The 25,846-nt window shown below is 37.0% G+C and overlaps 1 protein-coding gene across 3 annotated transcripts in view; it reads right to left on the bottom strand.

Annotated features, from left to right (window-relative positions):
* PIK3R1 (phosphoinositide-3-kinase regulatory subunit 1) overlaps positions 1 to 25,846 on the bottom strand; it is a 67,184-nt gene that overhangs the window by 23,608 nt on the left and 17,730 nt on the right. For all 3 annotated transcript variants that reach the window (XM_081316497.1, XM_081316499.1, XM_081316498.1), the window contains 5 exons: positions 5,629 to 5,721; positions 2,719 to 2,793; positions 1,422 to 1,553; positions 284 to 485; positions 80 to 156 (listed from right to left, as the gene is read on the bottom strand). In XM_081316497.1, the coding sequence (XP_081172623.1) occupies positions 80 to 156; positions 284 to 485; positions 1,422 to 1,553; positions 2,719 to 2,793; positions 5,629 to 5,721 (579 nt within the window). The remainder of the gene's footprint in view (positions 1 to 79; positions 157 to 283; positions 486 to 1,421; positions 1,554 to 2,718; positions 2,794 to 5,628; positions 5,722 to 25,846) is intronic.

Genomic DNA, 25,846 nt, shown 5'->3' with positions numbered 1-25,846 from the left:
TCAAATGTAGCAGTTGTTGATTGCAAAAGAAAACAAAGACACTGACTTCAGAAAGTTTCCAAAATACATGTTTTCTTACCTGGTGCAGGTTGTCTCTCGTTCAATTCACTTGTAATTAACACTTCCAATATTTTTATATGTTGATCACTGTCAGAGCTGTAAAAAACAACAAGAAAAATGACCATGCATTACAGGAAAATAAAACAGAAGTTGGAAGGAAAAAATTATAATTACCACTGAAGAAAAATGTATAATTACCAAGACTCAGGAACTTGCACCTTACCTGGCTACTGGAGATCTGAACAGCAAAAGGCTAAAAATTTCAGCCAGAGATTTTGCATTTAAAGGGTTTTTGGTAGAGACCTGGCAAAGTCTAGAGAGATGTTTAAGCAGATACTGGAGTGTGAGCCAATACTGTTGAGGTATGTTAGGAGATATGATGAATCTTTTCAAGGCTTGAGCATATTCTTCTGAGTTCTGTACTTCTGGGGAAAAAAAAATACCCTCGTCAACTTGAAATCATCAGCAGTTGTTCTAAACAGCCATGAAAAACCATCAATTTTGCAAGAAGACATCAATCCCTTTAATATAAACTGAAACACTTTTCCTTCCTTAAAACAATGAAAAATTAAACAAGCGTGGATGGGAAAAATAAATTGTATCAAAGTCAGATTGAAACTGAAATACAATTAGATGAAAACCACTAAACATTCAGTTAATGCTAGTAGAAATCTCCCTTTCACTTCACGTGACTGGGTAATTTCTGAGATGTAGCAGATAACTTTCAAGAACGCAATTCTAACTTTGCAAGTTGTATCCTGTCCCTATAACGAGCAACTGAATTTGAAAATTGAAAAGGTTAAATCCACAGTTTGAATTCATAATGAAGAGACAAATCTTATCTCTAAGTCTTTATTGCACTGCATCCAAAATTGCAAATGGACTTCAGAATCATGTCTAGCTAATACATTTACCTTGTGCACACAGATAAAAGGTTAACAATTAGCTTTTTCTACATATGAATCCTTGATTGGTTAACCAGTGTTTGAACGAATATTATACTCGCCAGGTTACATGGAGTTCTTAACACTAAGATCTATTGTACATTACGTTTTTAAAATGTACACATACATTTTCAATCATGTGTATCCTACAGGTATGCATGCCAGAGAACAAGATTAGATGCCGATAATCCCAATTTTTGTATATCATATAACGGAAGAAGCTATAATAATGTCCTTTTACATTATTATGTTGGAAAAAGAAACAAAACTCATCATCAGCATCCCACAACAGACCAAAATAATATTCACACAATGATGTAATCATGTAGATGTCATGTCTGACACAATGACCTTGCCCTGTAAAAATAAGGCTCCTCAAACACCCAACTCTACCAAAAGAAACATTTATAAACATACCTTGTGTTACAGAAATCATTTCATTGTAAACAGATGCTGGAATGACAGGATTTGGCAAGTCGAGAAAGTACCTCTTCAATGCATCTGTTAAAATGTGAAGTTCAATTCCATCAAAATCCACTGAAGAAACCTCTAAAAAACACAGACACACCAACATATTATGCACTATACATTTTTCCAAGAGCTAAACTTCACTCAGGGAGGCCCACACTTAAATGAATGATGAGACCTGGGCATTTTACGGCCCATGGGCCACTTCTAGCCCTTCAGCTGTCCTTGTCCGGCAGGGGATGGGGCAGTGGCCCTCCATATCAATCCCAGTTTCTCAAGTGGCCCCTTGTGGACATTAATTGCCCATTCCTGATCTACAGCAACCTGCGGTTTTATCAAAATGTTGGGTATGGCTTCATGACACAAGTTTATTTGTGATACACACTCTTTTGCCCTCCCCACAACAAACAGTGTTGAACAATATCTGCATTTAACTCTCACAAGAATTATTTCTAGGAAGGGAATCCCCACTGAGTAAATTCTGGAAAACACTACTATAAGCAGTCCTCAACTTATGCCATTCATTTAATGACCAACAGGAAGTTACAACTGCCTTAGAAAAAGTGACTTACAATCTGTACTTAATGCCCATCATACCATCCGGCAGTCACATGATTGAAATTCTGGTGCTTGATAACCAACTCACATTTATGATCAGTTACAATGCCATGCAGTAACATTGATTTGTAATTTTGCTGATTTTTAGCAAAAAAACAGCCATCGGGTTAGCTATATTCACTTAACAAAAATTGTCATACAATAGGGTCCAACTTGACTTATGATTGCAACAATTTAGGATGTAAATTTTGGTCCCAATTGTGGTCATTAAACTGAGGACTCCCTGTATAGTAGGTGACAGGGGCTACTTTTGGGAATGCCTTGAACCTTTTCTACTGTTTACAGAAACATTTGTAATGATGATGTGTTTTTACTATGACCAAGTTCCTCTAGAGGCAAACTATAATTTATTGGTAAGGATAGTGGTATTTTCAAAGATTCTATGATTGGGTCTCTTATGATCTACTTTTTAATTTACTGGAATGTCATTAATAACAAGCACCCCCTATCCTTAGTCCATTTAATGAGGTTTCACTCTACCACTATTCCAAATACTATTTCTGCCATAGTATTTGATATATCCCACATAATGGAATTTAAATGTAATAAATGGCATTGCTATCTGAAAGCAAATTACAGTGAAATTAAATTATCACCCAGTTTGATTTCTGAAAATAATTGTCCTTACCACACTCAATAATTTGTCTTAATTCAACACTGCTGCTTGACCCTTGTGACCTATACAATGATGAACATTCCAGACCTTAAAAAAAAAGAATATAGTAAGTTTTATGATGCTGAAAATCTCCTGTAGCTTTCGGTTGTTTACATTTCCTCCATGTTCTTGTATTGTTATGTTCTCTATCTCTCCTGTGCAGACACAGTATGTCTTGCAAACTCTTGATTGTGTAACATTATTAATCTAGTTTTATATCCAAAATTCTAACCTGAGAAAGGCCAAAACAAATATCAAAAATAAAAAAGAACCACCAAACCAAACCTTTAAAGTTTATGAGTTCCTAAAAGGAGTGCTGAGGATCTTAAGTTAGAACTTAAAGGTTGTAACCACTACAATAATACTCTACTTCAGTTAGAAAGGAAAGGCAGATATTTTCTATTGTAATAGATTGAGATTTAATTTAGGGTCTCCTGCAGCTTATTTTAACTTTTAAAGAACTATTTACAGCATCATAATAATGAAAGAGAAGGAGGAGGATCTGATCTCCTATGTCAGGGTTCCCCAACTCCTGGTCCATGGTGGGCGAGCATACAAAGCTTCATTTGCGCATGGGAGCTAAGTTGAGCATGCAATTATCCCTTTCCCCCACACCTTCACTGCTGCTGTTGCTGGTCCATGGAGCCAGAAGGGTTTGGGGACCCCTGACCTAGGTAATGTAGGACCCTCAATTGCTGTGACACACAGGCAGGCCAATTTTGAGCGAATCATTCCTAGCGCTATATACCGACTAGTTACTAGAAAATGGTAGTAATATGAATGCTGCCTTGAGCTCCTGAATAAAGGGTAAGGATACATAAAAAGTAGATAGAACTGCAAGTATCCAATCAAATACAGTAAGGCAAAGGGAACTGAGCACTGCAGAAAGTATCAAATCAAATTATTTGAAGTTATAAAGATTGTTCTTTCAGTGATATTTTTTTGTCCCCCATTAGCCTTCATTCATAATTTTGTAACTACAGCAGTATCGCTAGTCCTCTTATCAACTGCTTCATTTAGTGACCACTCAAAGTTACGTTGGTATAACTCCCCCCCCCCCGTTTTGCAACCAACCATCACGTTTACACTGGTCACATCACTCCAGTGTCCTGTGATTGCCATTCATGTGCTTCACAGCAGGGATCTGATAAGCAGAGTTGATGGAGAACACAGAAATAAAATTGCTACTCACTGTCCCGTGATGTCTCATTTAATGACTGAAGCTCTTAACAGCCAAATTGCTGGTCCTAATTTTGGTCGCTAATGAGGACCAGCTGCACTATCTGCAGTTAATATTTTGATTGATGCGTAACAGAATGCAATCTGAACATTCGTTTGCTTGTTCAGAAAAGGTAGCATTGTTTCCATCTTTGGCTGAGTATTTGTTTGGAAAAGCTGGGAGTCCCTGCTTTCAGAAGCTGAAATGCCTAATTTTAGTTTATAAAGTTGTTTTGAATATAAAACAGTTTCTTGTGGCAATTTTTTGCCTTTTGTTTTTCAGAAACAACTGACTGCAAAAAGTTTAATCTGTGCATTTGTATCATATCCCTTTTTGTATAATACACTTGGAGACAGAGAAAACCTAGGGCAAGTTGGGAGTGAATACCTTGTTCAATGTAAAACAAGCAAGATTTCTTTTCTACCCTGATGTAACTAGCATTGTATGTGTTGAAAGTAGCACAAGTACTATTTTCGTATCAAAGGAAGTATTTGAGGTTGCTGCCATTTAACACTTGGCCCACGTAAGAGAAGTTGTGGGCAGCAAGCACAATGCTAAGAAATGTCATCCAACTGCCTTACACTCTTTCCACCATCACCAATAGTGAATGTTTTTTTTTCAGTATCAATTGAAAAACTTAGCAAAATAAGTTTTAAATCAAGGTAAGAATAAAGTGATAAAGTGAGATAATTTGGTGGAGAGGAAACAGTCTGGTGGAGCGGTTTAAGGCTAGAAACCAAGAGTTCTAATCCTGCCTTAGGCATGAAGCAGCTGGATACTCTTGAACCAGTTCTTCTCTCTCAGCCCTAGGAAGGAAGCAATGGCAAAGTACTTTTGAAAAACCTTGCCAAGAAAATTGCAGTGACTAGTCCAGATAGTCACCAAAAGAAAACGCTGTCTTGAAGGTACAATAGGGGAGAGAGAGAGTCAAAAGTACAACAAAGTCACTGAACTCCGGGATAAATATAAAAACAAAACTGTTTAATACTAAGCTTTCATCGGTCCTCTGCCAACGTCGTCAGAATGAAAGCTGGTGGCTGGAAGATTTGCTTATGTAGCTAGCTGTTTCAATGCTCTGCTCATCGAGCGCGTAACCGGTCTACCCGCCCCTCCCTCAGCCAGTCGTATTGTTCCTAGTCATATCGCATCTATTTGTGCTTGAGCCCCAAGACACTGTGTGTGTGTGTATGTGTGTGTGTGTGTATACACACACACACACATATACACACACACACACACATATAGAGAGAATCCCTGTATTGTTTTGTTTGTACCATTCCTAAGAAAAATGGGTGTGTGAGGTAACTTAGATTAACTTTGATAGAAGAGATTCTTTTGTCAAACCTAAGAGACAAAATAATTTGCTTCAATTAAGCAAAGTACACTGTCTTCAATTTTATGTCTGTTTCTTACCTGTTTTAGGAAAATTTTGTTAAATATGTTAATAAACTCACTAACTGCATTTAATTCCACAGGAGTCATAGATTCTGGATTTTGGACACATTCTGTAAGTTAGCACAGTTGATGTACCATGATACAAACATTATTGCCCTACAATGGATTGTTTAGTCCAGTGAAAAGTTACACATAGACTAATGTGAGTTTTAATAGCATACAGGTTACTATACTAATTTATTCAAATTTATATTCTACCCTATTCATACCTTTTCTTTCAATAGCTTCCACTAATTTCACAAGAAGAGGTGGTGCATTTTCTGGAGGTGAAAACTGCTCACAAAGATCTGGAAGTGTAAAAACTGTAAAACAAACAAACAAAATTTAGCTATACTTGCAGTCTATAAAAAGCCTGAGATATAATGCACCTGATTAAATTTAAAATACCGAACAAGTTTCCCTTATCAACTGCAAAAGTGTATGTGTTTTTTTCTTCTGTGCTTCATATATTGTACATGATAACTTTGTTTAAAATAAAATTTGATGCTGCAATATCCAAGTTCATATTTAAATCAAATTATAGACAAATCAGTGGTAGCATGAAGTGGGCATTCTCATGTCATAATTTTCCTTCTTTTTTAAAAAAGGGTTTTCATGAGGTCAGATATCTGGCTTGCAAATAATGATGATGATGATGGAAGGGACCTTGGAGGTCATCTAGTCCAACCCCCTGCTCAGGGGGTTTATGTAGTAGTAATTTTCAGCATTCTTGCTATTATTTCTTGCCCATCTCCCTTGTCATTTGGATGAAGCAAAATTATTGAGCACAATGAGGGTTATCCTAGGTGCAAACTTTGTAAAACTTTCCCATAATAAATAAGTAAATAAAAATGTATGCATCTGTCTTAAAGCTTATCATCCCGACCTGTTGAGAGAACTATATATTTTATATTTTATTTCATTAGAGCGACAAACTAGCTAGCGATTTCTGTATGAACCATTAATGCAGTGAGGTTTTAAAGCTAGTATTTTTTGCAGCACCTATCTTTGCTTAGGAAAAACCATATATCAGAAGAATGTTCTACTACTTTAATAGCCATTCAATAGACTTCTTGTCATCAAGGAATGTATGTATGTATGTATGTATGTATGTATGTATGTATGTATGTATGTATTTATTTATTTATTTATTTATTTATTTATTTATTTATTTATTTAAATTTCTATACCGCCCTATTCCCGAAGGACTCAGGGCGGTTTACAGGGCAGTATTTAGATAAATGGGAAACAAACATTTTGAAAGAAATAGAGAAGATAAATACTGTGCTTCAGTTTTTAAAAACTGACAAAATATATGTATCAATATGCTGAAGCAACCTACTCGCTTGGCTATTTAGAAGGGCAGAAGGCCACTTGAAGCCCCCCTGCCAGCAACTTGAATCGCCTTACAAAAAGATCTTTACCTGTATGGCTCATAGGCTGTGGAATGTGATTTCTAAGGAGAGATATGTTTGCACCTTCCCCCAGAGGTCCTTTATTTAGAAAGATGGCAAAAACATACGTGTGTGTGTGTGTGTGAATATAGTGAATATAATTTATTTTTTTTAATTCCATTTATATCCCGCCCTATATAATGTGGATATAGTACATATAAAACTCTCTCTCCATCTCTATATATACACACACACCCCTTCTATATTAAATATATACAATAAAACACACTTTGGAAGAAACTTTTTTCATCTTTTTGCATGCCATTAGCAAAACTAAATGACTCAGACTCAGAAATATTCTTGCAATCAACCTGTATGCTACAATAAAGCGAAAGCTGAGCTCTGAAATATGTAAAGTGCTATCCAATTTATATTTACTTGGATATAAATCCAATGCTCAGTGGGGCACTGTGCACATACTATAATAACCTTAATGTCCTGGACAATTTAATTAAAGTCTTTCTAATTTCTTGCAAAGGAATCATTCCAGAGAGCAAGATTTTAAAAATAATATATTAAGGAAAGGAAAGGAAATAGGCATCTTTTCTTCAGAGAAGATGCTTGTAATGTTCCTGGAAATGAATCTATGTTTTAGATGAAATATTATTAAGATATAACTAATCTAGGACAACTAGGATTTTCTTACAATGGGAAAAATACATTTGCTTTTTTCCTCATTTCATCCAGTTCAACATTCCCATACGTTTTATTAAAATTAATTGAAATTGGATGGAAATAAAAGGCACCAAGCTCTCTGAGCTGGCTTGTTTTCTTGCAGACGTTTCAATTCCCAACTAGGTAACATCATCAGTACTAGAATGAAATGAAAGGGTTAGACCTCTTTGTCCCTGTGCACTGCAGTTCATTATATACTCTTCACTTTTCCATTTCCGAGAATTTGGTCAGTTAGGTCAGTTTTGAGAAGGCAGGAACAAATTTCTTTTACAGAAACTGCTTACAGTGAACAAACATCCCACTAGAATCTACTCATAGTAATTAAACATATAATTAATCATGATGAACAAATTATTATATGTTACCGAAAAAGGACATTTTAACACACATTAATTTTTTTTAAATGAACCTCTTCCAGTTTCAAAACTTTTGAATAAACCTCCTATACCATTACAAGTAGTCCTCGACTTACAATCATTTGTTTGGTGACCATTTGAAGTTACAATGGCACTGAAAAAAGTGGTTTATGACTGTTTTTCACACTTAACAACCAACATAGCATCCTCATAGTCACTCGATCAAAAATTCAGGCACTTGGCAACTGGCATATATTTATGATGGTTGCACTATTCCGGGGTTGTGTGGTCACCCCTTGTAACTTTCAGCTAGCTTCCAAGAAGCAAAATCAATGGAGGAAGTCAGATTTGTTTAATGACCACATGAGTCAATTAACAACTGCAGTGATTTGCTTAACAATTGTGGTAAAAAAGGTCATAAAAGGGGGCAAAACTCACTTAACAACAGTCTTGCTTAGCAACAGAAATGTTGGGCTCAATTGTGGTTGTAACTCAAGGACTATTTGCACACTACAATTGGGACTTCAACATTAACTTTCCACCTTTGGTGGTGGTGGTGAAATCAAACCTTTTGTGGTCATTCAGATTAAGAAAAAAAAAATGAGGAAACATTTGTGTTCCAAATTAAACACCCTATAATATTCTTAGAACAAAATAACATTTTACATGATTTACAAAAAAGGCTAGATTTAGTGTGGTATGGTAACAGATTGGAATAAAGCTTAGTAATCCACCTATCAATGCAAAACAAAGCTTTGAATATGGATGAGAAATAATAGAGCAGAGAATTATACATGCATCAAAATATTATAATTAGAACTCAGCTAAACCAAGAAGTACAGGTTGCTTAATGACTGAAGTAATGAGACCTCCCTGGGGGCACTTAAGACCATGTTCTGAAGTTCCAATGGCTGCACCCCAGGACGTGTGACTGCATTTCGGGCCCTTGGAAACTGGCCCATATTTATAGCTGCCTGCAGTGTCCCATGGCCATGTGACCATGTTTTATGTAATTTTTGCTGAAAAACAGCATTTATTTCCGGTTTCTAGCAAAACTGGCTCTTAGTGAACAATCGATTGCTTAACAATTACTGCAAAAAAGGTCATAAATTTGATCAGTCATGTGGGGTGATCCATTTTATGGCCATCATGACTTATGACTTTAATGGGTAGGCTCCATTATGGTCATAAATTGAGGACTATACGTAAATCAAACCAAACCATAACAAGAAATAGGTTAAGAATATAGCTAACTAAATTAGCCTACAACTAAAACTTTATCAAGATACTATATTAATGCCAACATGCAATCTGTAATGATCATGCACAAATTAATACTAAAACAAAAATGTAACAAGTAGTCATCAACCAGTACCTGGCTTTAAAACTATCTTCTGTTTTGAAATGCGTTGTAAAACTGCCCAGAGATTTGGAGACCCAAGTTCACTCTTAAGAATCTGAACAACTTTATAGATTCCTTTGCTACAATCCAGTACCAATTTTTCACTTAAAGTAATCATCTTAGTTTTCCCACCAGAAAAGCACACTCTTCAGTTTTATTTTAAGCCATATTGTCTCCAAAATGTACAAGCCAGTGAATGTCCTACTGAGCCTTCTTCACTGGTCATTAAGCATTTATTCCAGGTTTAATGATAAGGCAGAAATGTTAGTTCTATTTTTATCTTGTCACTGTAATAACCAATCAAATTAAAAAGAGATTGGGATTCCTCCAATCTACAAGGTGTCCCCTTTCACTAATGGAGACAGGCCTGAAAAGCATGTAGCAATGACAACGTGTGAGCTGACAACATACCTTGTATTTAAACACTGCCAACATAGTTACAAACTGCAAGATGAAACCAGCACACAGCTGCACATTTTGGAGAAGTTCTCAGTAAAAAGAAATCTTCAGAGTTATTACCTGGCAAAGGTGCATGGAAAATTAAAGCTAGAAGATTGGCGCTGCAAGTGCTCAGACCTTTCATTACTGCTTGAGGAAGCATGAAAGTGGATATAACAAAATTTATCTTACAATGTAATTGGACACACTATGGAAAAAAGAGATTCATTTAACAGAAAGTATACAGGAGACAAATATTATGATTTATCTCCAAAGCCAAATTATTCTTTTATGTTTAGAGTCTTGCAGAAAACATTTTGTGTTGGAGGAGAACTCTTGTGAAAGGAATTATTTTGTAGCTGCTCAACAGATTGTTGCCATATAGATAAACATGGCACAGATGTGTGAATTTTATAGTCAATGTTCATACTGTACAAGCACAAACCAGACTTTTATAGCCAGGCATTTTCAACTAAATAGACAACTGAAAAGATGCTCAGGTTTACCTAATCTGGGAAATGATGATAACCAAGGAGAAAGAGGGGAGTGTGCTTCAGAAGAAAATTAAAGCTTCTCAAGAACATAGATAATGAGATTTGTACCCAATGATATCACAGGGATTCAGTATTTTAACTTTCTCTCTGATTGTACCCAATACGCTCAATTGAGAGGGTGGAGAAGTTTAATACAAATCACTTCCATCCTGTTGCCAATAAAATCTGAACTCAGTCTTGATTTGAAGGATACTTTAGTTTTTGGATTGACTCCATTTTATAAAGGATATTCCATATTTGTACATATATTAGGTATGCTTTTGTTTGAAAATGTCCCTTTTCAGAGGCAATCATATGGGTGTGTGAAATGCCTGACTTAGCATTTTAAATTAGAATCAATGTAATATAAAGCAAAACAGATTTGAAAATGAAAGAAAATTTGGTTACTGACAAAACACAGTGGTGATATGCTAATAAAATGCATCTTCCAATAGCGAGTTCCTGAGTTTGAATCACCTTTTGGTAACCGTACAGTATGTATTATCTTTAATTATTATGAATGCTCCAAAATATGTAGGCTACCAATTTAATACGCAGCACAGTATCTCGTGTTAAAAGGAAGTGGTATTGTCTGTATGATAGGGAAGAGTTTTGTACATGATGTACTAACAGATTAGGCTGTGGTAACTTTATGAATTATGAGCTGTCATCCAGTTTTTCATATGCTAAAGAATTTACTTCTTGGAAATAGGAGCTATAAATAAGGCAACAGATGTTTTTTATTGGCTCCAACTGGAACCTCTTTTTTTTCCAACATGACTATGAGTGAAAATATCTGTTATATGCTGGTATTCTATAAACTGCGTATAAAGTAGCGTGTTCATTTGCAAAAGTTTATGACGCTTTTTCTAGCAGCTTTCTTTTATCAAAAATCCAAAAAGAAAAATAATAACATGAAGATGTAATATGCATTTTGGAGGAACCGAAGTAAGAATAAATAAATATGGTGAGCTTCCCAGGGCAACTGTGTGTATATGTGTATGTAACATACTATGAACCTAAATATTATTGTTAAAAAGCCAGACTGTATGACATCTTCAAACAAGTTTGGACCTGGGTCTCTGGAATCAAGAATGAGCCTTCAATAGCAGACACTACCTAGAATTCCTTTTGGTCTGCCAGTCATTACCTATAATGGTATGTGGGAAAGACCCTGGGCAAAGAGACATTGACAAGATAATGATCAGACAAAAGACAGTATACCCTGTAACTGGATAATGGGTGGACAAGAAACTGAAGAGAAAACCCTTTTTACTTTCTTCTCATCTTGAAATAAGTATAAGCACCTCTACTGGAAACTATACTATGCTTATTCAAGATTATCTGACTATGTTTAAAAGAAAAAAAAACCCTGCTCAGACATTTAGAACCATCCAATCTTTCTAGAAGTTAGAAATGTAATAAATCAATCAGCAGAGATATTCTTAATGATTCTGATTCAAAAAATGTACAATTTACTTCTGTTTTACTTTACTCACTTTTCCCTGTGAGATTTAAAAATTTCTAAATAGACAATGTTCCGGTTTTTCACATTCCCTAGCAAGTTGTAATATTATCAGCAGATAAGCTTTAATATGTTGATCTGCCAACTCAAATAACACTTTCCTAAGACAATCAAATAACAAAGCACACACACATGTACCTTCCTATAATCTGTCAGAACTTGCTCTGCTGAGTACAAATGGGTTCCTGCAGTAATTACCTTTATATAAGTGTACATTCACAATTCTTTGACATTCAAAAATTATAGTTATTATGTTCCAGCCACCTCTTGTTCACCGCTCCTACTTTCCCCTCCCTATTTTTTAAAATGTGAGTTTTAAAAGGCAAAGAAAAAAGGAACAAAAATAAGTATGCAAATGAAAGCATTACGTATAGCAGACATGTCAAACACAAGGCCCGGGGGCCAGATCCGGCCCGCGAAGTGGTTTCATGTGGCCCGTGAAGCCATCCTGGAAACAGTGAGGGAACGGCCCCACTGCCTTGGTCCTGGCCCAGAGACCCTCCTTCTGCCAGAGACCCTCAGATCTGTCCCACTCCTGCCCAGGCCCCCATTGATGCGAACGATGTAGAGCTGGCCATGCCCACCCAGTAGACCATACGCACTCTAGCCATGCCCACCCAGTAGGCCACGCCCACCCTGGCCATACCCACCTGGCCCCCTGAAGGCAACCGCAATGCTGATGCGGCCCTCAATGAAATTGAGTTTGACATCCCTGACGTATAGTGATGTCCCAAAGAAATAAATGGAGACCGTATTTATAAATGAAGTAAAGTTCTATTTTGATTATTATATATGTTGTATGCTGTTATGAAAAGCAATGTTTTATTTTAAAAGATAAATAAATGAAGTTAAAATTTAAAGAAATTGGCAAAACATTTTTAGAAATTTGAACATGGGAAATGCTAAGACATAGATACTCTGTCTAATTTTGAAAAGATACTCTCAGGATACAGAAGAGCAGAAAGATTAAATAAATAAATAAATAAATTTACTGACAACAGTAAATTAAAAATGTGCACCAGATTCACAGGCACTTCACATTTTGGCTCCTTTTGGTGTATTTCCAAACATCTTTTTATATCTTTATATTCACATTATTTTTTTGTTCTGAACTAAAATCCACATTGTTAAAAGATTATAAAAAGCCAATTTGGTTAAGACATTAGGCTAGAAACTTGGGAAACTGAATTCTAGTCTACTTTAGGTACAAGGGCAGCTGGATAACCTTGGGCCAGTCTCTCTTTCTGAGCCCTAGGAAGAGGGCAGTGGCAAACTACTTTCAAAAATCTTGCAAAGTGAAATACAAGGGCTTGTCCAGGCAATCTCCAGCAATCAACACTATGTTTAGCTTTGGCTATAGGTTGGTGGACTTTATAAACTATATTTTACTGCAAACCTGGTTATCATTAAGTTGTTCCCGGATGAAGTCAAATGATCTGTGCATGTACTTGTACAGAGAGGCAGCCAAAAGAGCTGCCAAAGTGGGGAGAGGAACCCAGGAAAAAAAAATCCAGGTATGTTCAGGTATCTATGTTTGGAAAGAGTTTGTATACATTCCTGAGTGTTCTGAAGCATCCAAGGAAATGCACATAGATTTAAAAAACTGTATTATTACACTAGCATTAAAAGTATATTTTGTTTCAGCAAGAGACAATCTTCTGGGGGGCCATACCTGAAAGACCAGGTTAGGGACAGAGTATCATAAAGAAAATCTATCTAGGTGATTGCTACGAGTTGCCCACAACTTGCTGACAGATAGCCTATCAACTGTGTTGCTTTTAAGTATGATGTACTTATTTAGAGCTTATAACATAGTTGCTATGTATTTCCCACCTCAGAACTGTGGGAAACTATTGTCAGTTTTCAACAGTCATGGCCAAAAAAGGGGAACCTGGAGGCTACATGCTGCTCTGTGGCCACAAACTGTCTAGTTTCTCTATTACAAAATCTATTCTATAGCATATAAAATGAATTGGATTTTTCATTGTTACACCTAGAAACTCCTTATACAGGTAGTTTGACTTACAACTGTTCATTTAACAACCACTTGAAGTCACAATGGACTTCCTCAAAAACTACTTACAACCCATTTTAATGACAGCCATACAGCTCCCATGGTCACGTGATCACATTTTGGGCACTTGACACATGGTTTACCATTATGGCTATCTGCAATATCCTACAGTCACGTGACTGCAATTTTTTGGCAGTTTGTAGAGTTTTTTCTGGTTTCCAGAAAAAAAAAACATCCACTAGGAAAATGGATTTAATAATAATAATAATAAAGTTGGAAGGGACCTTGGAGGTCACCTAGTCCAACCCGCTGCTCGGGCAGGAAACCCTATACCATTTCAGACAAATGGCTGTCCAGTCTCTTCTTTAAAACTTCCAGTGTTGGAGCATTCACCCCTTCTGGAGGCAGGTTGTTCCACTGATTAATTGTTTTAACTGTCAGGAAGTTTCTCCTTAGTTCTAGATTGCTTCTCTCCTTGCTTGTTGCTTCTTGTCCTGCCTTCAGGTGCTTTGGAAAATAGCCTGACTCCCTCTTCTTTGTGGCAGCCCCTGAGATACTGGAAGACTGCTATCATGTCACCCCGCGTCCTTCTCTTCATTAGACTAGACATACCCAGTTCCAGCAGGCGTTCCTTATATGTTTTAGCCTCCAGTCCCCTAATCATCTTTGTTGCTTAACAACTGTGATGTTTTCTTTTGACCCTCATAAAAAATGATTATAACTTTGAATCTAGTTTTTTGATCACAATGACTTACAACCACAATGATATGATTTAGTTACAGGCATAAGATGAGGACTATCTGTACTCAACAGCACTGCAGCAACTCATAAATATCAAGGAGTTAAGTTTCCACTTTCCAATATCAGACAGGATTAAACCTGTGAGGGAAGCTTACAATGTCAGAACTTTTCCATCAATTCTCTAAGACATTTTGTCACTGGATGTTTCAATTTCCAAATGAAAAAGATAGGAAGAAGGCAGGAAGGTCATGGGCTACAGGAATGACCAAGAAAGAATGTTTAAAGATTGTTTTGGAAAAGTCCAACATAGGGCTGAGCAGAAAAGAATGTTTCAAGAGAGATTTTAGAACTATTTAATTAATAACAGCACAAATGGAAATGCAGACAGAGCAAATGCAGACAGGAGAACCAGGAAGCCAACCCACAAGGCTTTGGAGAACTGCCCACAGCAACAGATAGAAGGATATGCTCTACTGATGTAAGATCTAGTTAGATTATATGGTACATAAAATGGATACCATAGCACTAACAGTCATTCACTTCAGTGACTTTGAGGAAAAAAAAAACAGTAGGTGATCAGTAAGCAGAATATCTCAGAAATGCTTGCTTCACCATGTATCTGCTGATGCAATGGGACTTTCCCTTACTTTGCCCTATTCTGTACATAGCATCAAGTCTGTTACAGAAGATCCCCTATGAGAGATGCATGAGAGAAGGAGAATTTGAAATGTCATGCTACACGTAATTATGGTCTTTTACCAATATATTTGAGGAGAGCCACAAAGATGATCTTGGAGCAAATATGCAGAAATAGTTAGAAAAACAAATGTGTGTTAAGCTTTTTTTTAGGTCCAACAGCTATCCAAGGCTATTTTTGAAGATCTATTTTATGCTACATTCTCAGACAAAAACTGCAAATTTCTATGAAATAGATGAAAACAAAAGCAATAATCTTTTAATAATTTTGTTGTTAAAGTATTTTAGCCACTGAGATTTAGGAAACAAAGAATGTCATCCTTCATTTTTTTTTAAAAAATATACAGATTCTGTCAACAAAAATGGTACATGTAAGATATGTCATAAGCTAAAAAAAGACATTTTGCCTTTTTCTTCAATAAACTGACTCTACATGTGTTTTGGAGGAAACATCTGGAGTTAAAAAAAACTACACCAACTTATATCAATCTTCCCCTTTTCAAGTTAGTAATGCAATCTGAATAAAGATCTATTGATAGAGGTTTTTATTTTAATGTTGCTTTCAACATTATGTATGTATTAATGCTAAAGTACCTCAATATGAAATTTCAAGTATTATGTTTCAATAAGAATAATAAATAGAGATGTGTAGTTTCATTCAATATAAGAATTTTCTGCCTTCAGGCATAGAAAATTTACACAGTAAAGTTTGATGTGGAATTGGAACTTTTATGAATTATTTCTAAGAGATTTAATTTGGTCAATCACACAAAAAGTATTATCCTGCCTCCAACCACACCTAATTCACCATCGTATCATTTTATATTGGCGAAACAAAACAGAGAGCATAACCTCTGCAAAACCTTAACTATATTAACTGTATGAAAAAAACCACACTGCGGAACAGGAATTCTTGTTAGTCACAGACAAGAGAGAAACGGCTGCAGGATCCAATCTGGGTGAGTCACTGGGACCAGAAGTTTTGTCTTCTGAGGTTTTGGACACATGCTGGAGCCCATCCGAAACCTCTGGTCCTGGTGACCGATCCAGATTGGATCCTGCAACATTATCCTGGGACACGTATATTTGCCTTCATTCATGAGATAAATGACTAGTTAAAACTCAGGAAGATAGTAAAACATGCCTTATTAGAAAGCAGTGGGGGAAGGTCTCAGATGACAGTCATGTTGATTAAATAGCAGCCAAAACTGACGTCTAGGCTATCTAGAACAGTCCAATGAACAGGGCTACTCTGGCCAGTCATTAGCACCATGCTTTTAAGGAGCCGAGCCACCTCCAGTTATCAGGATCTCTTCCAGTCTGCTGTGACTCATGCTCTCCCTTCCTCACTCAAATTGTTCTGCAATATCTCACCACAACACTTACTTTAAAAACTATCAAGGGTTAACAGATCCATCTTATAGTGTGTATAATTTAGCAGATCTGTCAATAATGCAGTGTAAGTTAGAAGTTCCATCCATAATGTACTAATTGAAAGACATTTTGTGTGAGCTCTGAAGAGTGAATCACCAAAGACAATTGCCAATGTATTATAAACAGGAAACGTGTTACATGAGCTCTCTTTTTCATAATGCGTAATCAGAACAAGCTAAAGATGCCTAGCAGTTAAAATTATTCAGTTTAAAGAGGTTATTACTGTCACTATAAAAAAACCTGTAGCAAAAAAAGAAACTACAAAAAACCCACAAACAAACTAGTGCTTAATTTCTTTTTAACAATTTTTTTTAAATAAAAGCACAATATGCAACATCACTGCACTTGAGCAGTCCCTTTACTTGGATGATTAAATATCTGATGTAAAACAAAACAATTCTTGCTATTTACCATTGTGTTAGTGAATGTGCATTCTTCAGCACTTTCTCCTACCAGGCGAGACTCTGAAGCCTACAGAGAGGTCAAGTCAAAATTAAATGCTGTCAGGGGAAAAAAATCTCTCAATAATGCCTTTAATAAAATTGTTTATATAGGCCAGACATGTCAAACACAAGGCCTGGGGGCTGGATCCGGCCTGCGAAGTGGTTTCATGTGGCCCGTGAAGCCATCCTGGAAACAGTGAGGGAACGGCCCCCACTGCCTTGGCCCAGAGACCCTCCTTCTGCCAGAGACCCTCAGATCTGTCCCACTCCTGCCCAGACCCCCATAGGCACCCTTGATGAAAACGATGTAGAGCTGGCCACGCCCACCCAGTAGGCCATACGCAATCTAGCCACGCCCACCCAGTAGGCCACGCCCACCCTGGCCATACCCACCCGGCCCCCTGAGGGCAACCGCAATGCTGATGCAGCCCTCAATGAAATTGAGTTTGACACCCCTGATATAGGCCAATTATATGCTGCTATTTTGAATTTAAAGCATCACATGAATTTACAAGATCTCTTTATCAATGCACATTCAGGTCTAGCTTAATATGTTCAAAAAGTTAAGATGAACAAATAATAATAATAATAATAATAATAATAATAATAATAATAATAATAATAATAATAATAATGTAATAGTGATAATAATAATAATTCTGTATATGATAGTAAAGTTTGATAAGAAGCTGTATAATTTTGCAGTTTTGTTCCTAAAGTGTGTTTTAAGATTAAAAAAAAAACATATACTTTTTCCCATTTATTAAAAAAGAAAAAACCCATTGTTTATGACATTTTTATAATTTTATATAATCATCCCTATATGATTTTGACTTTGACAGGTTGATATTTCAGAGTGAGAAAGAATCAGGGCACCAGAAAGTAAACAATAGAGAAAAATACAAATGTTAGCATTATTCAGTATGTAGGGAAATATTGATAGCATCAACATCACAGCATCCTTATGAAAATTTGCACGGGCTTTCTTTTTAAAAATGGAATTTTTCTATTAATATTTTAAAGAAAAAAATTCATGACTAAGTTTGCATAAAAACACATTATTGCTAAGAACATAAGAAGAGAATAATTATTTTAAACAGATGTTGTTTATTAAACAACATTGAAGGAGGAAGCCTTAACTAGAGTTGAATATGGAATCTCTGAGCATCCTAAGCTTTTTACACAAAGGGACAGAAGGCGATGCTCATTTCTATATCTTTTGCAGCTGGTCAATGCAAGGTATTTCCACTCTAGCAACAGTTGGAGTAGACTGCTAGTTTCCAAGAATTATCAGATTTCCATTCTGAGAAATAACCTTTGAGATGGTTACAGCAGGATCATGCAGTCAAAGGGGCAAACTTTGACTATTAATAAAATGAAACACAAATGCAAACTTGTTTACTTAGAAATCCTGAATGTATAGCTCAGTGCAATTATGTCAAAATTATCACCTAGAACAAAAAGTAATTAGGGCAGACAAATTGTGCTATTTATCTATTTGTCACCTATCAGGAACCTTATATAATATTCAGTTAGTGCCAATGATGAGTGAAAGATCTATGCTAACTACAGTGGCAAAGAATTTTGTATTCAGCCACATACTACAGTCCTTTGCTTCCTCAATGTGTATCTCATCTGGGCTTGGGAAATGCACAGCCTGAAACTTGTCAATGACACTTCTACAGTTCTGAATACAGAGGAGTTACTTTCACAAGGCTGGTAAATTAAAAGAAATAATCTCCTACTTAATGAAAGTAATTTATTAAATGTGTATGCCCTTTCTTTTTGCCAGACTTTCTCTATCCTGGTAGGATCCAGATCTATTGGGATTAAAACTTTCAAAATACCAAACTGAAGGGGAACTATATTTACCCTAAAAATAAATCTTACTAAAATCACAAAGGGATTTTTGCTTTTGAGTGGTAATCTAAATGTGGTGGAATTTGATGCTGAATTACGGGAAACAGAAACATCAAGTTTGAGTTGTTGCTATGCAGGAAGCAGAATGGAAGGGATCCTCCCTAATTTCTTCTTCTCAGCATTTATCAGATAGTTATGCAGAATGTGCTTTATTTAGTCTGGCAAAATTTTGTCTATAGGTAATAAAGACAGCAATAAAGAAATTGCTTAGAGCATTTACATGTGTCGTTCCCACGCCTGACATTAAATGTTTTACTTCTAAAATAAGCAATCAAATAAATACACTGATATAGTTTTAACTATTGGAACATATATTTATGTAGCACCTAAAATTATTGTAGTGTCCTTTTAAAAATATGTTAACTATTCCTAAATGATAGTTTCAATTAATCACATTAATGTATGGCAATTAATTAATTATAGAACATCAGAATATTTTCTGGACCTATATTATTTATGACTTTGGGACTACAAATAGTCTTAAAGATGTGCTACACAAGTGGCTGGGGAATTCCCCTTCTCTTGTGCTAAAAATATTACGTCAATTTAAGCACTGTAAGACCTTCATATTTAGTCAACAGAGCTTTTAAGCATTCTTCTATGAATTGTGTGTTATGTATGTATATGTATGCAAGGATATGTATGCAAGGATTGCAATAAATTTTGGAGTAGGACTTAGCAATTTTAATAATCAATTACAATATGTTACAGCCTTTCTTTTGAAATATATTTAAAATAAGTACTGTAGCTATACTGATACAAAGTACCCCAATCCTCCAACTAACGAAGTATTACAACACAACAGCTCTGAATCTATATACTATTAAATATAACACAAACACATTTTTCATTCCAAGCTATTAAAATTTTATAATTCCTCAGATTTTAGCCTTCAAACTGATTTCATGGTCATTCAATGAAACACAAAATTTTAAGCAAGCTACACATGCAAAGGGCTTATAAGCAGCTGCAATGCAAACATCTGGGTTCTTTCACAAGAGGCAACATATCTGTAAATAGCATTAAATAAAGATTTAAGAGGGCAGAATGGTACAGAATTATCCTGGGCAAGAATTCAGCAGTTACAAAAAAAAGGTGTTCCTTTTAAATCTTTCTAACTGAAACATAACTAACCTATTCCAGCTTTTCCTGATAGTAAATATTATCTCAATTAAAATGTTTCTCTGATAATGATTAGGCCCTAAAGTGGGGGAAAAGGGAGGGAGATGAAATTTTATTCAATGTGTATTCAATGGGACATTAAAAAAATAAATCCAGAAACAGACAAATTGAAAATCTGTGTATGCTTTGTTTCAGCAGGAATTACCAAGTTAAACACAATATTTACAGTGGTTGGTGAAGCATCACCAACAATAATCACATTTCTTTCAAATCTGGAAAAAATATGCCTTTGTTTCTTTACTAATATAAAATCCATTGATTTGGCATCATATGTATTTCCAGTATTATGAACATTAACCAGCAGGTGGAGTCAAAGAACAGTTTAAAGATAGTTACCAATTTTACTACAGTTTGTGCATGGAAAGTGAAGGATTAATTTTAGTACTTAAGTCATATCTTTACTGAAAAACAAATTTTACTGGAAAATGGTTGAACTAAAAAACTTTTCTTAAGAATTAATGTTCTTTCTTATTAAATCCAATCTTTCTTATTTTACTATACACACCTATCAAACCACCAGTACAGAAGTACATGCCACTCACAAAAAAAACCTTATTGTGAATGGCCTTTTCTTACTGGTAATTTTAACTCTCAACTTCCCACATGCCGTAGTCTTAATATTTCCCAGCATCCTTGCCTCACCTAACTGTAGATATATGTCCAAAGCTCTCCTCACCTGACTCTTGATATATAACATGAAATATATGTATACATTCTATTTTGTTAAACAGGTTTTCTCATACTTGGTTGCTATTCAGATGGCAATTTTGTTGCTTCCTTGTATATTTAAAGAATACAGATAGTCCTTGGTTTACAATCACAATTGGGTGCAGAATTTTGGCTGTACATTGGAGCAGTTATTACATGGAATACCATGTGACCTGACTCAATTTCACAATGGTTGTTAACGGAACAATTCAGTTGATAAGTGAATCCAATATATTCCATGGACCTTTTTTTTGCTGTTTTCTGTTTTCTACCAAAGCTAATGTAAGTTATAATCAAAGCATAAAAGGGGAATCTGCTGCCTTTTCCTATTAAATTCTTAACCTCAATGTGCTCATTTTCCATTCCAGTGTGACAATGTTTCTGGAAATATCTTTCTTCTTTTTCTAATTCCTTCATGAATTGACCTCCTTATCAGCAGCCTATTTTCAGTTTCTATGTAGAGTATATAATTTTTCAATTTTTAATTTGTACGCATTTTATACTATTTTTTTTTATTTTTTAAACTAGCCCTACTGAAACAAACTACAAAGCATGTCATATTAGTAAACAATTACACTTGTAATGTAATATTCACACTTGTAGAAATGGGCAGAAATCTGGGGATCCTTTTATTATTCCTGTAAATTCTAGTGAGACTATGGATTACAGCTACTGCATAAACAACTGTATTCTATTTATTGTGCCCAGGGAACAACAGACAAGATGTCATTCCTTTATCACAGGCTCTAATCATTTAACTGTTAAAGAAAAGTCAATCCATTTAGAAAACCACATAATTTCTCAATACACTGTTTAAAGAAACAGAATTAAAAGAACAACTTTAAGGAAGATTTATTTTATTTATTTTTATTTTATTTATTTTAATTTAATTCCATTTATATCCCGCCCTTCTCCAAAGACTCAGGGCGGCTTACAAGCTTAGCAGTAGCCTTCATTCTATGTATATGCCTGTTTATTAGGGCTTTCACACACCCCCCAAGCGGTATTATTACAAAGTCAGCTTAATTGCCCCCAACAATCTGGGTCCTCATTTTACCTACCTTGGAAGGATGGAAGGCTGAGTCAACCTTGAGCCTGGTGGGATGCGAACCTGCACTAATTGCAGGCAGCTGGTGTTACTTAAGGAGGCATTAGCCCACTGCTCCACCAAGGCTCTATATGATGATGTTTCTATGAATATTCAATAATTTTATTGTACGGTATGGAGCTCTTTATAAATAGACAAAAATTGTTTTGGTATTTTTTTCTAATATACAATTTCCAAACTATTCTTGATGTTACTTGTAAATTGATGACTTTTCCTTATAATATTCATCGGCAATGCTTACTATTATCCACTCTCTATAAAGTTCCTAACTTTTTTGAATACAGTAATCCTTTCATCAGAATATTATAAAATACTGTGTTGCCTAGTTTTGTCTATTTTATAAATAAATTAAACAAAACTAACAAAATACATGTCCTCCTTTTTAAAAAGGTAATTTTGAAAAATCTATTTTTCATTTTTGAAAAATCTCACTGAATGAGCTAAAATTTCTTGCCTGGGAAACAGATCCAATGTGCAGTAAAGTCTCATGACTTTCATATAATTATATTTAAGAGGAACTGAAGAGGCTTGCTAAGCATTTGCTTTTGCCAGCTTTTGCCATATATGATCATACAGCTAGGGAAGAACAAGGAAACACTGATATTGGGCATATGAATACGGAATGAGGAGATTTACATTTTTCTCCAAGTTCTCAAGATTGCCAAAATCAGTAAGAGCACATACAAAACTTAAAGGTCTAAATTTTTAATATAAATTATGATGTGGTAGAATTTTATTTAGTGAAGTCTAGTAGTTGCCACTTAGTACCGACTACTTTCTCATAGTGTCCAAGAACGGAGATCACAGAAAATAATTTGATTATTTCCAATTATCAGCATCACTGGAAGAAATGTGCTACTATTTGAAAGCCACAATATTTATGCACATTGTATGATACTTCTTTCAAAATAGGAAAAGAACAGGAAGTAGTATAATCAAGGGAACTATCAGCTCCAAGACTAGAAGAAAATGAAATGCAAACAGTACAAACCATAATAACTGTGTAACTGGCAATGATAAGTGACTATCATTGATACTAAACAATTTGTTAAGATTTTAAAGCTGCCACAACAGTTTTTGTTAAAACAAATCAAACAGTTGCCCTCTCAAACTTAGTTCTGCATTAAAGTTGCACTATCTGGAATTTCTCTGCTACAGGAAAAGAGAATAAACTGTTTTTAACAGCATTACTTTGTCAACGTTATGAATTAAAATCTCAACTGTAAATAAAGCTTAAGTGAAACATCAGCCTTCCGAACATGGGATTTGAGCTCCAATCAGTTGTACTTGAGAAATATTCTATGTGCTCCTAAAAACAACAAAACACTTGTCTGATTAACCAAGACAACTGAACTAAGTGTCAAGCTGCTTAGTTTGATTAACATAAGTAAAAACACAAGTAGAAAATGTTTATAGAAAACCTTATATGTTTAGGAAAACTTTGTAGAAAATGTATCATAGCTAATATAGCGGAGGGAAACCACAACAAAGATGTATTTTGTAAGCCACACGAACAAATGGGTTTTTCACTCTAATTCCAAACAGTAAAGTAAGAAAACACTTTTTCAGACTCTTCACCACTTACTGGCACACAGCAGTTCAAAACTGTGAAGTCTAGAAAATATAAACTTGACCAATAGAGTCAAGCAATTCTGACACCACGCTCCTTACATTCAAATTGCAAAGCAAGAGTTTATTACTCTGGGAAGATTTCTTCTGGTCAGCTGTCCACATACATCTGGACTATATAAACCATTAACCATTTTATTCTCTGGAAATTCTATTTTTATCATATTTAACAACTGAAGCTCTAAATGCAATGATTAAATACAGTGTTAACATCTCAGAAGTTCTATACTTTTTTAAAGATAGGTTGTAAGCATACTGGATTATTTTTGTTCATTATTTGTATCACTAGTGTATCACTTAATAGATTAAGAAGTATTTTCTCCATAGTCATTTCTGTTATTACTATCACATTTTTGAAGACTAGTTTCTAATCTATCTTTCATGGCTCATGTTTCAGAAGAACCTAATCATATATATGACATTCTGCAATCATACTGCAGCTAAGCAATAATCATGTTGGAAAAGAGCCATGGACTTAATTCGTGGAGTTGCAGCAATGGAGAAGTAACTCCCACATATGTTAACAGCATGCTTAAATGCACCTATACAGTTTTTATTTTGAGTGAAAGTCTGAAGAAAAGCTTATATTTACCTTCAATAATCTAAATAGCTTTCTTCCCAGCTCTAGAACACTGATAAAATTTGTAACTATAAAAAGGACTTACCGTATATACTTGAGTATAAGCCGAATTTTTCAGCCCACTTTTTGGGCTGAAAAATTCCACTTCGGCTTATACTCCAGTCAACAAAAAAAACTTACCGAGGACTTGTGCGCGGCCGAGGCTTTGGTGCTTCCGGGATCGCCCGCACCTCTCCCAAGCCACCGCCGTCCGAGACCTGCCGAAGTTTGGGGAGGTTTGGGGAGGTGCGCGCGCACCTCCCCAAACTCCGCGCCTTGCCTGCCTGCTTCTTTCCGCAGCGGAAAGAAGCAGGCAGGCAGGGCGCGGAGGAACGGAGACTTGCCGACGTTTGGGGAGGTTTGGGCGCCTCCCCAAACCTCGGCAGGTCTCCGTTCCTCCGCGCAGACCTGCCGACGTTTGGGGAGGTTTGGGCGCCTCCCCAAACCTCCCCAAACGTCGGCAGGTCTCCGTTCCTCCTGCCGACCTTTGGGGAGGTTTGGGCGCCTCCCCAAACCTCCCCAAACCTCGGCAGGTCTCCGTTCCTCCTGCCGACCTTTGGGGAGGTTTGGGCGCCTCCCCAAACCTCGGCAGGTCTCCGTTCCTCCTGCCGACCTTTGGGGAGGTTTGGGCGCCTCCCCAAACCTCGGCAGGTCTCCGTTCCTCCTGCCGACCTTTGGGGAGGTTTGGGCGCCTCCCCAAACCTCGGCAGGTCTCCGTTCCTCCTGCCGACCTTTGGGGAGGTTTGGGCGCCTCCCCAAACCTCCCCAGGTCTCCGTTCCTCCTGCCGACCTTTGGGGAGGTTTGGGCGCCTCCCCAAACCTCGGCAGGTCTCCGTTCCTCCTGCCGACCTTTGGGGAGGTTTGGGCGCCTCCCCAAACCTCGGCAGGTCTCCGTTCCTGTTTGGGGAGGTTTGGGCGCCTCCCCAAACCTCCCCAAACCTCGGCAGGTCTCCGTTCCTGTTTGGGGAGGTTTGGGCGCCTCCCCAAACCTCCCCAAACCTCGGCAGGTCTCCGTTCCTCCGCGCAGACCTGCCGACCTTTGGGGAGGTTTGGGCGCCTCCCCAAACGTCCCCAAACCTCGGCAGGTCTCCGTTCCTGTTTGGGGAGGTTTGGGCGCCTCCCCAAACCTCCCCAAACCTCGGCAGGTCTCCGTTCCTCCGCGCAGACCTGCCGACCTTTGGGGAGGTTTGGGCGCCTCCCCAAACGTCCCCAAACCTCGGCAGGTCTCCGTTCCTGTTTGGGGAGGTTTGGGCGCCTCCCCAAACCTCCCCAAACCTCGGCAGGTCTCCGTTCCTCCGCGCAGACCTGCCGACCTTTGGGGAGGTTTGGGCGCCTCCCCAAACGTCCCCAAACCTCGGCAGGTCTCCGTTCCTGTTTGGGGAGGTTTGGGCGCCTCCCCAAACCTCCCCAAACCTCGGCAGGTCTCCGTTCCTCCGCGCAGACCTGCCGACCTTTGGGGAGGTTTGGGCGCCTCCCCAAACGTCCCCAAACCTCGGCAGGTCTCCGTTCCTGTTTGGGGAGGTTTGGGCGCCTCCCCAAACGTCCCCAAACCTCGGCAGGTCTCCGTTCCT

Source organism: Vipera berus (genome assembly GCF_964194415.1).
Source record: "Vipera berus genome assembly, chromosome: 2".
Taxonomy (NCBI): Eukaryota; Metazoa; Chordata; class Lepidosauria; order Squamata; family Viperidae; genus Vipera; species Vipera berus.
The sequence above is the reverse complement of the archived record's forward strand: the minus strand, read 5'-3'. Positions and strand labels throughout refer to the sequence as shown.